This window comes from Hesperophylax consimilis, chromosome 30 (assembly GCF_061612785.1).
Source record: "Hesperophylax consimilis isolate HC1 chromosome 30, BYU_Hcon_1.0, whole genome shotgun sequence".
NCBI classification, from domain to species: Eukaryota; Metazoa; Arthropoda; class Insecta; order Trichoptera; family Limnephilidae; genus Hesperophylax; species Hesperophylax consimilis.
The window spans coordinates 6,787,402-6,800,329 of NC_142865.1; the positions used below are offsets into that span (position 1 = coordinate 6,787,402).

The following is a 12,928-nucleotide window of genomic DNA, read 5'->3' on the forward strand; positions in this document are numbered from 1 at the left end:
GGCGTCATGGGTTCAATCCTCTGCCTAGCTAAGTCCTCCATCGTGGCACCAGCTACATTTTCCACTTATAAGTCTGCAAAGCTTTGAATTAGGATCTCATTGGATGAGAATTGAACCACTAACCTTTGGACTCTGAAGCTAAGTGTGCTAAACACATCTGTTTGAGTGTTTAAAATAGTTTTCTCAGGCATACCACAAGACTCCCATTTGGGACCTCTTTAAATTTTTTTTTATCTATTTCAGGTCCAACTTCAGAAGAATCATCTTATACCATCGGCCGCTTTAATACAGACAAAGATACAGACATATCAGTTGAGCTCTTCTCCCAGGAGATACTCACCATGAGACAGAAGAGGCTGGATGCTCAGCCTGCCACAAATAGAACATCTCTCAGGTAACTATCAATCAATATATTCTTCTACTTTGTTTACCAACTACCCAACATTTTGAGATTCGGTAGTTTACAGGTTAAGAAATCATCAAGCAAATTTTGAAGATCATCGTTATTATTAACCTTATCTACGCCGCTGTCGCATTAGCTGGTTGTGGAATAATGAACATCTTAAATTGTCGTTCCTCGGCTTAACTTAAACAAAAAGGTTTTTCAGATTATATATCAACCCTTTACGAACTTCCACTTTTGGAGTGGTAAATACTATCACTATTGTCCTGGTAAAAGACCACAATTATAAAACTAAATTTGCTTGAAATGGATTCAGCCATGTTTGGTGATTCAGACTGAACAGCCAATTACTTCCAACCTTCTTCTTTACATCTTCAAACCATTCCCAAAACATTCCCTGATCGGGTTGGCCATTATTTTATTATTTATTTATTAAAGCGGAGATGATTTACATATAGTTCCTATGAGCATTTAGGCCATAAGCCCATTGTGCTATCTTCCATTTCACGTCATTCCTTTAACAGTAACCCTTTCCCTTTGAAAAAGTTCACCAGGGTTGTCATTGGGTATTTGGCTACGATCCCTGGTTCCACAACGAGTCTTTCCAGGTATCTGAGCCTTGTTCCCATCAGGGCGGGGACATTTGCACCATACGTGTCTTTTCATACCCTTCATGTAGTTTTGTGAATACAGTGTCTCTTAATATAATTGTTATTTTTTTCAGTTCTCAAGGCTCCATAGATTCTCAACACTCACAAGATCGCAGCACAGCCTTCTCTAAACCAAACACCCAAAACGTCACTTCGCCTGACAGAATTTCAGTAACAGAGGCCACTTTCCAAAAAGAGAAATCCCCGGTCAACGCCATGAAAGACATGAAAGATATGATTTTGGCATCATCCAAGAACATATTTGGAAAGGTTCTGTCACCGACAAAAGATAAATTGGCCAGTATCAAATCGCCATTTGAGAAGTTCACCATGAATAAAGATAGCGGAGATGCGGCTAAACATGCTCCAATTGAATCAAAGGATAAAAAAGATTCCGCTACAGTTGGTAAGTTCAATTTACTGATGTCATTCTTGTGTATATTATTCACACCTGATGGAATATCAAACACAAAGTATCCAAATAGGTTGATTTGTGGTTTCCATTTGAAAAATATCGTTAAAAATGTATTGAGTCATAAATACTACATTTAAGACAATCACTATTGAATGTTTGCGTGCGCGTAAAGTTACAGGTTTCAAATTATAGATTACTCCATTGATTATAGATTTATTCAGATGAAACTGTAAAATATTAGCACTTTGGTAACTTTTTTGGAAAAAGCAAGAGTAGCGTACAACTTATTAGTATTCCAAGTACTCTCAATACGATGAGGAGAACCTTATTTCTTATTAATACTTGGTTAATTTATGCAGTGCCATTCATGGGAGACATTACCATAAGGGAAAATTCCCAACGACGCTAATTCTCATCCTTCTACAGAATGGGTCAGACAATGTTGATGATGACTTAACTAACATTGGTATTTATTCTCTAGCTGATGCAGTTAAGGGTCAGCAGCCGACTATGGGAGTGACGGTGCGAGAGGCTTGGCCCGTGAAGCTGATGACCAGGAAGCAACTGACGGATCCCTTCGGCTCTGATGAGGAAGATGATGAAATTCAGGATGTGCTGACCGTGCATCTTGACGATTGTAAGTGGTTTTTCAAATTTAAAGTGAAAAAATTCTTGATATATAGTGTTTTAAGGAGTTCCACAAGGCTTTCGTTTAGGTCTTGTTTTATTTAAATTTATTTTTATGATTTATTACAACTGTGAAGTCTGTAGATAGTAGAAACAAGGGGAGTTGTGGCGTGGTAGTGTGTCGACTGTCACAAAGCTATGACCAAACTGAATGGTTTATTAAAGCGGATATGCAATGAAAGTTATGCTTTTGGTGTGTAGGTAGATACAGGCGGGGCACCGCTGTGCGTAGAAACGATTTGCAGTAGTATGTGTAAACGATGCTGAGACACTCATTGCGGAGCGGTTACATACTAATGATGGTTCATGGCCCATCTCCATTGTTTCTATTATCTTTGGTACAGCCTCTACAAATATTCAGACAAACAAAACCTTGGTATGTACCTACATACAATGATTTTATTGAAAAGTTATTTTGTTCACGAATTTTTAATGTAAAACAGAGGAGCTAAACAAAATTTAAATCTGTATGTAATTATGTAACAATTTGGTATAAAATTGTGTTGTGTTGGGTTACTGCATACCGTGTTAACTAATGCAATGTATTTGTTTGTTTTCCTATTTTGGCGGCCAGCACACATAAGTTTGTTGGTTGTACGGCGGGTTGGGTGAGGCGGGTTAAGGAAGGTGCAATAAATGCAAAAAAGAATAAATCTTGAAAAAATGCTTTCAACATTATATATTTTTATTTCAGCCAAATCAAAGCAACCCAAACTGGAGATGAAAGAACAAAAGATTCTAGAAATTAAAAGTGAAGAGGTTTCACATTCAACAACGTTGAACGAGGGCGAAACAACGCCTCTTTCGCCTCTGGAATGTTTCCCGAAACCAAATCAAGTATGTAAATCAAAAGCTATTAAATTATTTTTTTATATTTGGTTTTTTTTGTTTTTCATTTTTTTTATTTTGTTTCATCCAAAAGCTTGGTTTGTTATCCTACACTTTTTTGTGTGTGTTGCTAAAATACATTTGACATAATTCTTTTTTTTTTTTTCAAAGAATATGTTTTTTTTTTTAGAAATTTTTATTTTTGTTTTTAGAATTGCTTTAGTTTAGTTTTGTTTGAATCATTTAATTTTTTTATTCCTAGTTACATTCATACATGCACATTAAAATTCATATGATAATTTTGTCTTCACTTTCACATCAAAAACTTTTACTCAGGAAAATCAGATAAATTCTTTCATTTGTATTGTAAGTTTATATATAATTTTCCGACTTTATGTCCGGGTTAAATCTTCCCCATAGGAAAAACTAAACCCTTCCAAAAATGATCATCTAGTCAATCAACATTATGCAAGTGCATTATATAAGCAAAATAAATACAAAACAATACAAGAACAACACGTCAACTCACACCAGAGATCAAATGGGAAAATAATTCACCGACTCCAGATATTTTCATATCAGAGGGTTCGGCTCGGTAGAACTTCTAACAGGGCCTATAAATCCTACTGATCCCTCAACATAAATATTTTAAAAATCTTTCGTAATCCTACATGTATTTAAAATGATTTTTGCATTTTTAAATATACATTTTTTAATTTGAATTATTTTTTTATTACAAAATTCAAGAATAATTGTTTAAAACATGTTGTGTACATTCTGAAGTATATGTACACAGGTGTAGAGGATGTGCCTGACAAATTTTTCCAGTACTTTTTCTTGAACCTCCTAATATACACCCTGTATAAACATGATGTCAAATTCTTTCACTGAATACTAGAATATTACAATTTGTCTCATTTTGAATATTTTTCAGAAAAGAAAGCTTTTAGCATGCATATTTCTGATAAGACATAAATTAATTGTTTGACAAATATTTTTAAATTAAAATTTTTATCGAGTTTGATTTATAGTCATGATTTTTGTTCATATAATTAAAAAAAAAAAATTATGTGATTTTTCAATATTTTTTTATGAATCGATAAAACTTGTATAAAGAAGTTTTTTTTTTTGGATAAATTAAATGTATGTATTTTTTCTATAATAAAAAAGTTTAATAAAAGCTTTTAGAGTATTTCTGTTCTAGTGTGAAATAGTCCGTCATATATTACAGCTTAAAATTGCAAATACACAGCTTGCGAAATCATTCCCATATCATTTTGCCATTTGTATTTACTTCTCTCACTGTTTTTTTAAATTATATGTAATGTAATCATGAAGTGATATATTTTGCAATCTTTTGAGCATATCAATTTTCGGTCACTTTCTCTGCCCATATTATAATGTTGAACACACGTAAGAACGCTCTTCATTTGGTTAATTTATATTGTATTATCAATAACAAGAAGGAATAGCATAAGGCAGTCCCATTGTACAAGGTGTAGCAAAAATAATGTCAAAATGTGAATGTGCCATCATTTTTTGCAAATACACAGCATCAAATGTCATTGTGCTCTGACATTTATATTGTAGAAAATTAGTTAACAACAAGCAATCGAGCGATACACACCTGAAGGAAGCGGAATTATTGTTACTGATAATTTGACCAATTTCCGGTCTGTTGTTTTAACGCAGAGTGAATTTCGTCATCGTTTTCCTTGTCTTCCGGCACGATGTCTGCGAACAATTAAGCGTTTGGCTGAGCGTCTCGTGCAAATCTTCAAGTAAACTTTCTGTGATAACAGAGCCCAATTTTTTTCATCTAACAAAATGGCAGCCAATTCAAATTATGACATTTATTTTGCCCCACATGCGTTGAAACAACAGAACGGACATTGGTCAAATAAGCAGTAACAATAATTCAGCATTCTTCAGGTGTGTATCGCTCCATTGCTTGTTGTCAAATAATTCTCTATCTGTCTACAACATAAAGGTCGAAGCAGATTAACATTTGACACCATTTGCAAAAATTATATCACATTCACATTATGACATTACTTTTGCCCCACTTTGTATTTGACTTAAATAATAATGTGCAAAAAATATGCGACAGCTGTAAATAGTATACACAAAAGAATGCAAAATATTTACCCCCTTTCATTTCAAAAATGTATATCAACAATTCGAAATCCCCATTTGGCTGGCAAAATTTTCACCCATATGAAAAAAACAAAACATCATTTGAATCGTCCAATCAGCAACTTCTATCGAGGCATGACGAGCTGAAGGAGCGAGCGAGACAGCTGCTAGAGGCGACCCGCAGAGAGGCGAGAGAAAAGGACGGCAATAGGGAGACTTCGCCTGTAGAGCAAGGAACAAATTCTAATTCATCCGTCAAGGAGAAAAGTGTGGCTAGCGCTCCGGGAAATAAGGTTTGAAAACGATTTAAGTCGGTTCCGTGACGCCGAAGATGAAATTTGGCAATGACATTTTAATCTTTTATAAAAGCTGTTAAGTCATTCTTAAAGGTTCTTCAAACTTAAAGATCATCATGACAACGATTCAATCAAGGCCTTTGTGTTTTAAAAGCAAATGTATGTATGTAGTAGTAATATAATTTATAAAAACAAAAATAACAGTGGTCCCAAATGAGGGCCTTGTGGAAAGTTACTGTACCAAATATACCTTACAAGATTTACATTTCTGGAGCCAGTCAGACTTAGTAGTCCACCTGGAGGTAGTCCTCCAAAAGACAGATCGAGAGGAAGGTAGGGTAGTACCTGGCTATCAAGGTCTGGTCACAAAACATAGCTAGAGTCATTTTAAGTAACATTTTGATTATGAATGGTATTCTCTCACCTGGACGATATTAAGAGGGAAGAATTTTGTTACATAACATGCAAAAAGTGTGACAATCTTCTGAAATTTCTAATGTAGATTCTCAACCTTCATCTTTCTTTTCTTCTTCTTCTTATCCCCACTTCTTTCAGCCTCAAATCCACATATAGATATTGTTCATGAATCATGAATCACTGGGTAAAGTTTGTTGAATACATGCTGATATTCCCTGATCACTGTCTAGGTCCCTGATCATGCTGATATTCCCTGATCACTTGTCTAGGTGTTGTTAAATTTCTTAAACCTTACAAATATGGCTGTAACAACTGTCGTTGAGGGACATCAATAAATAATTGAAACTTATAATAATTATTTAGTAGTTAACTAAAAATGTTATTAGCCAAATATCATTTTCTGTCTCATGGAAGCGACTCAAATTGAATTGTACCGGTAAAATCCAAAAATTATCATTGCTTCTTTTTGTTTCATTTTTTGTGTTTGTTTTTGTATATTTTGCAAAATGTCAATGGCTTTCCAAATTCCCCACTACAAAGGTAAGTAAATTATTAATGTGTATATTATAAAAAAAAAACAAGTCACTGGTAAACTTAGGTTAGGGTGTTTTGCTGAAATTCAAATGTAACATTGTCATCAAATGGCCTATAAGCACCATTTTGTGTTTTTGGCATTTGAAAGGTTCCAGTTTCGACGATTATAGGTCTCAGCTTTCCATCGAATTGTGATCAGTTGACAAGCATAACAACATGACTGTCGTTTTCTGCAAATTTGTTGAACAGTTGAAGCGGACCTGAAATCTGTGATTAACGGGGGCCTTTTCAATGTAAAAAAAAAACAAATTGGCACTGATTTCATCATTTGATGACAATGTTACATTTGAAGACAATGTTACATTTGAAGACAATGTTACATTTGAAGACAATGTTACATTTAATTACAATATTACATTTGATTACAATGTTACATTTCATGGCAATGTTACATTTGATTTAGGACGGGTTGTTTCGGAGAATTCGAATAATTCATCAAATTTCAACCTTCATTTCCGGGTTCTGTGAAAGTCCTATTCAAGTTCTGTTATTATATCATTATAGGCTAGTTGCTTGACAAAACTGAAATGAAAACAGAACTCGAAAAAATATTTCACAGAACTTGAAAATGAACTTTGAAATTTGATGAATTGTTCAAATTCTACGAAACAACCCGTCCTAAATGTTATATTTGATGACAATGTTACATTTGAAGACAATGTTACATCGAAGACAATGTTGTATTTAATTACAATATTACATTTGATTGCAATGTTACATTTGATTAAATGTTTTATTTGAAGACAATGTTACATTTGAAGACAATGTTACATTTGATGGCAATGTTACATTAGGTTACAATGTCACATTTGATTACAATGTTACATTTGAATTTCTGTAAAATAATGCAACCTTATTTTTGATGTTTGCTTTCGTTCCCAAATAATAATTACCGTTGTTCAATATTAGAAATTCAATGTAATTTAATATTATTTGCTAACTAAATATTTTTCAGAACTTTCGACGTTATAAAGACTTTACTTTTTCATTATGGTACATAGTAATTTTTTGATGAAGTGTAATATGAATTTGTTTAATTTTTCAGCAATCAGAGGAAGCGAGACAGGCTAGATTGAGAGAGAGAGCAAGGAAATTGATTGCCGAAGCCAGAGCTGGAATGGTTGGAAGGTAATTTATCAATACATATTCCTATTTTAAGTTTGGACTCTAACCGCCCGCATGCACTGCGATCAAACGCAGCAGTTTTGGAACAGTTGAAAACGCTGAACCGCATACAAAACAGTACCACTAATTATTTTTCAATACTAATGGCAACATTCAATTATGTCCTTTTAACTTCGAACCTTCCCAGTGTTGCCATTTAAAGCAAATTTAAAAGTTACTGCACCCTTTTTAAATACATGTGCAGGGTTTTCCAATAAGAGGTGTTATTTTGAATAGCCCGCTATTTCGGAAGATGTTACTTTTGAAGCTGTCATTTTTTGACATTTGACAAGTAGAAAATACGCCATTTATAAAAATGGAACGATACACGCTTCAACAACGCATTGAAATTATTAAAATTCACTTGAGTGAATCAAATGCAAATCATCTTGAGTGATGAGGCCCATTTCCACCTCGGTGGCTTCGTCAACAAGCAAAATTGTCGCATCTGGGGCTCGGAAAACCCAAGAGTTATTGTTGAAAAGCCTCTCTATTCTCAACGTGTGACTGTTTGGTGCGGTTTATGGTCCGGCAGAGTCATTGAACCTTACTTTTTCGAAAATGTGGCTGGAGCAACAGTTACGGTGAATGGATTGCGCTATCGAGAGATGATTAATGATTTTTTATGGTCGGAATTGGATGGTATTGATCTGGACAACGTTTACTTTCAACAAGACGGCACTACGTGCCACACAAGCAACGACACCATTGATCTTTTACGATTGAATATCAAAATAACACCTCTCATTGGAAAACCCTGTATTTGAATTAAGATTTTGTTTTCTTGAATAAATCAATGAATGAGTGAGTGAAATGGAATCTTTAAGGTGGAGATTAACCCACTTCCCCATATCTGATAGAGCCCAAACTCGGCAGATAGACTTGTTGTCGATGACAATGCATTCTACCAAGTTTTGGTGGCACTCACGAAATTGGATGACATTATAAAAATTTACAGCAGTTTATGTACAAAATAAATCTCGGTACCGTCCAATTAGGATTTTGCTTAAGTGATAGCACGGTTCACACTTTAGTTTTATGCAAGATTATATTTCCAATTACATTAATATTTACTATCTGTTTTAATCTCTCATACCAAGAATGTTTATAATATAGTCCTAAAGAATTTTGTTTTGTTTTTTTAAGTGAATTGATATTTGACTTTTCTAGTCCAACCTCTCCTGACAGCCGTATGGGAACTGTTGAAGTATTGACGGCTGCCCAAGCATTAGCTGAACAACAATTTGCTTCTGGTAAGTACAAAATGTCTCTAATAACAGAGTAGTAGATAGTCAGCACTACTATAAGGTGGCAAAAGCAGGAACTAAGTTTGCAAAATAACGCACAAGTCATATTCAAATGTTGTCTTTATTCAACTCAAAAAAGGATATGTGTGCGACATGCCCATTGAAGGTATGACTTGTTTGTTTTAGTGTGCAATCATTCTAGTTTACCCTACCTAATTCTTGTTTTTTTTTGTAGGGATGACCAACTCTGCCCTCGGAGGTTCCCAGGATAGCAGCCCGTCCAGAAGTATCAAATCGGAGACTCACAACTCTGACTCTGAGAACAATTTTTTCAAGAAAGATGGTTAGTTTGATTTTTATTACGTTTTTTTGAGAATGCCAGAATCAGCAGGGCAATAATGGTCGACACATTTTACGTTGATCCGTAGGCTAACCTTACAAAAGTGGCTTCAGAGCTATCATTAAAAGATTGTTACTTGTACACTATTTGCGATTTTTACTACCAAAAGTATTACCGTGATTAATTTTTGTTTTATTATGCCATGTTGTGCTTCCTCCTTTGCCGAGAACTTAATTTGAAACCGGCCTTTTATTTGGGCCTAAAGTGCAGAGAAGGCCCAAAACGCATTGAGCGCACTGGCGGAAATTGAAATCCACAAAACCCTATAAATATCAATAAGAATGATAGCTAAGCTTAATAGTTCTTGGTATCCCCTATTAGATGGCTACACTAAAATGAAATGCAGAAAACCACTTTAAGAGGATTAACGTTTGCAACACGGTATCACATCTACATATATCTTTGGGGATCAGGTGGTTAAAGGCACGAAATGAAAGGCGTGTCGTGAAGGTCACTGTGTTTATTTATGAGTCAGTTTGCCGTGATGAAGAGATGACGTAGGACAGATGAATTCACCGGATGCTGGCTGTGTTGACAGGTCAAGCGCGGGTCAGTGAGTCGACGCCGGGCGCTGGTGACCGGGACTCGATGACTGTCGGGCACTGGCGATCTGGGGAATCAATACTCCAGTGCTGACGGGAAGGCCGAAGGTGCGGCGGACCTTGTAGGCGGTTGAGCGGGAGCTGCGTAGACCAGTGAGGATGCTGCGTGTCCTCGTGGTGGTCATGATGCGTGGATGAAGCGCTGGTCAGAGACGCTGGAACCAGGGCGCTGTAATCCGTGTAGCGCTGGCCAGGGACGGCGATCTGGGCCAAAGCGCTAAGATGATGTCCCGATGAGTCCGTGATGTGTACGTGCGAAACCGGGAATATTGTCCTTCGCGCTAGTAAGAGGAGCGCGGGTTATCACTCGTTGATCCTTGTTAAATGACGGCGGACTGATGACTAACTGACTCGCTGCGTCGGGCTTATTTATACTACACGGCCGATGGCAACAGTAGGTAGATGAATCGCAACTAAATCCTAGGCACTCGCACAGTCTGGGCCTTTCGGGAATCTTCGACAGCGCGGTAATTATGCATAGGCGGTAGACTCGAACCTTCTGGCGAGTTGTCGTAATATGCCGGACTGACTGCACGATAGTATTGTCGCCGATAGACAAGTAGGTGCTTGTAGCAAGTAGGTTGCTTTGTTTTGTTTACTTAATTTCGGCTGCAGGTACGTAACTCGGGAGTAGGTACTAAGTAGGTCGAGCGGTTTATTATTAACTAGTTAATCTGGATTCTTCTCGACGCCACATAAACACACACTTCACCACAATCTACATGTCTGCCCTGATGATGGACACTGTAACGCCAATGAGCCAAATCGACCGAACTCAAGCTAAAGCATACGAACTACCCCTCTACACGATCATCCAACTGTTCGGAGTTGGATGATCGTGTAGTGCGGACTTTAGAGTTCTGCTGAGTTGTTCCAGGCTGCTGTCTGCAAAGTGAAGGTTGCTTTGATTATAGCCAACATCCGATAGGAAAAAGAAACAGCGTCAGTAGAAGAATAATAATAAGCATGTTTGTTTGAACGTTGCAGGTTCACCAGAACACAATGGAAACCATTCCCCGTTGAGACAAGGCTTTGAGAGCGGAGTCAACAAGTCCAGTTCCCCACTCAAATCCTTTGCAGAGCTCATGGACAGAATCAGTCCTGATAAGGACTCTTACATTATGAGAGGGGTAAATTATTTTACATAACTTTCTCAACTCCTTTTGATTCTGTTTGTTTTATTTTGGTTTAGTTCGATTCTATTCAATTTAGTTTAATATATATTTAACCTGTCTACTGTTTTTCGAGCAAATGTACGTGTCAATTTTTATGACTGTGCTCGGAGCTTGAACATATGTGCATGCTATAATACCATCCACGCTGGAATTTTTTCTGATGCGATTTTAACCTTTATTCTTTGTAGACTGTAATCAGAATCGCTTGCGCTAATGATGTGACTGTAGATTCTACTTTTTATTTCATGAATGTAGCCTCTGTGACGGCTTATGAAATAATTTGAATGTTCAACGGTGTCGCAAAAAAGAAAATTTGAGTTTTAAAAGGTCATTATTTCTTTGATTGTTGTTTATGTAGAAATAATAAAACCACTTTATATATTTGTACACATAAATTTTTTGATAGGTTTTCTGGGGAAACGTCTTATGATATAAACAGTATCTGGTAAACAGAAAACAATTGCAAAAAAACATTCTTATTTAAACGTTTTTATTCCGACATTTCAGCCAAATTCAAAGGGGTATTTTGAGGATTATCTGCTCCGACTTTTAAGAGATTATTCCAATTATTTTTTATGATGGCGAAGGGGTTAAAATAGGCGTTGATTGAAGTTTTTGATTTAAGTTTTGATTTCATCTCTTCCAGTTTGGCAAAGATATGAACAACTACATACAGAGTGAAATGGAAGCATTAGAAAGGGAACAATCTGCCATCGACCAGCAGGCGGCAATTCTGGAAAAGGAACTCCGAGAGGTCATGGAGAGCGGCCAGTCTGAAGCGGTAAATATTCCTTATTAAAAATATTGAAAAAAAACATTAGGTCCCAAAGACTGCAATGTAGAAATAATGATAGGATGCCAAAAAATGCTGTGTGTGGGTTACTTCAAGGTACGCTACTTGGACCTGTATAAAATGCAACCTTTTAAAGTTTTAACACCACACTATATTATCTTTAGGGCTGCTGTGTGACGGGCGTTTAAATAAAAGAGGGAGTGAACCTTATTCTTCATGTGACCCATATTGTTGGAGGGAAGAAACGCATAAGCCGGCAAGTTATTTAACGATAAAGCTTTTGAAAGTGAAAATGTCCTATAGGCAGACTGCGGAAGAGGTAGAGAGACTATGTGGAAAAGGATTTGAGCAGGACGGGAAGGACTGAGGATTGGAAGTAATCGGCGAGTAACCGCAGCGACGAGGAGGCCAAATTCTAATGTAATTAATAAACACTATACATATGCATTACTTAATTTTATGTTTTATTTGTTTAGGAGGAGAATGCGCTGATGGCAAGTTGGTTCACTCTAGTCAATAAGAAGAATGCCCTCTTAAGAAGGCAGATGCAACTCAATATACTGTAAGTATAGTTTTTATATATGGTGGCGAAAGACCACAATTTAGGTTGTCGCCTCAAATGGCTTTAGCTTTTAGTGTTTGGTGACCAAATCAGAATAGCCAGGCACCTTCCCACATTTCTCTTCTCCATTTTCTTCTCATAACCATTGCCTTCAACCTCATAACGTACCCTAATTGGCGATGCCACAGTCCCCTGGCTCTGGACAGTGGGAAGCAGTTGGGACTCTTGTGCGGTACCTACTCACATAAAAATATAAATTATCTGTAAAATTATATGAACTGGTCATTAATAAGGATAAGACAGAAATTCAACTGAATTGATAGTAAACTTTTGTGAAATAATTTTTGTTTTATCCCCAGTGAGCAAGAAAGCGAACTGCGCCAGCGCCACGCCAAAGTGGACGGTGAACTTCGTGAACTTCTCGATGTGGACGAGTGGAGCAAGTCGGAGAACCAGCGTGGCCGCGAAGCTCGCCTTCTTAACGAACTGATGCGGGTAGTGGACGCGCGCAACCAGCTGGTTCACCATCTGCACGAACACGAACAAGCGTGAGAATTTC

The 12,928-nt window shown here is 36.6% G+C and overlaps 1 protein-coding gene across 1 annotated transcript in view; it reads left to right on the top strand.

The window, feature by feature from the left end:
• Positions 1–12,928, top strand: part of Ehbp1 (Eps15 homology domain containing protein-binding protein 1) — a 65,626-nt gene that overhangs the window by 46,258 nt on the left and 6,440 nt on the right. Inside the window, exons 11-22 of the mRNA XM_089649420.1 lie at positions 244–394; positions 1,128–1,459; positions 1,950–2,105; positions 2,850–2,992; positions 5,239–5,412; positions 7,472–7,554; positions 8,761–8,843; positions 9,073–9,180; positions 10,827–10,969; positions 11,661–11,795; positions 12,284–12,369; positions 12,729–12,917. Coding sequence (XP_089505546.1) covers positions 244–394; positions 1,128–1,459; positions 1,950–2,105; positions 2,850–2,992; positions 5,239–5,412; positions 7,472–7,554; positions 8,761–8,843; positions 9,073–9,180; positions 10,827–10,969; positions 11,661–11,795; positions 12,284–12,369; positions 12,729–12,917 — 1,783 coding nt within the window. The remainder of the gene's footprint in view (positions 1–243; positions 395–1,127; positions 1,460–1,949; positions 2,106–2,849; positions 2,993–5,238; positions 5,413–7,471; positions 7,555–8,760; positions 8,844–9,072; positions 9,181–10,826; positions 10,970–11,660; positions 11,796–12,283; positions 12,370–12,728; positions 12,918–12,928) is intronic.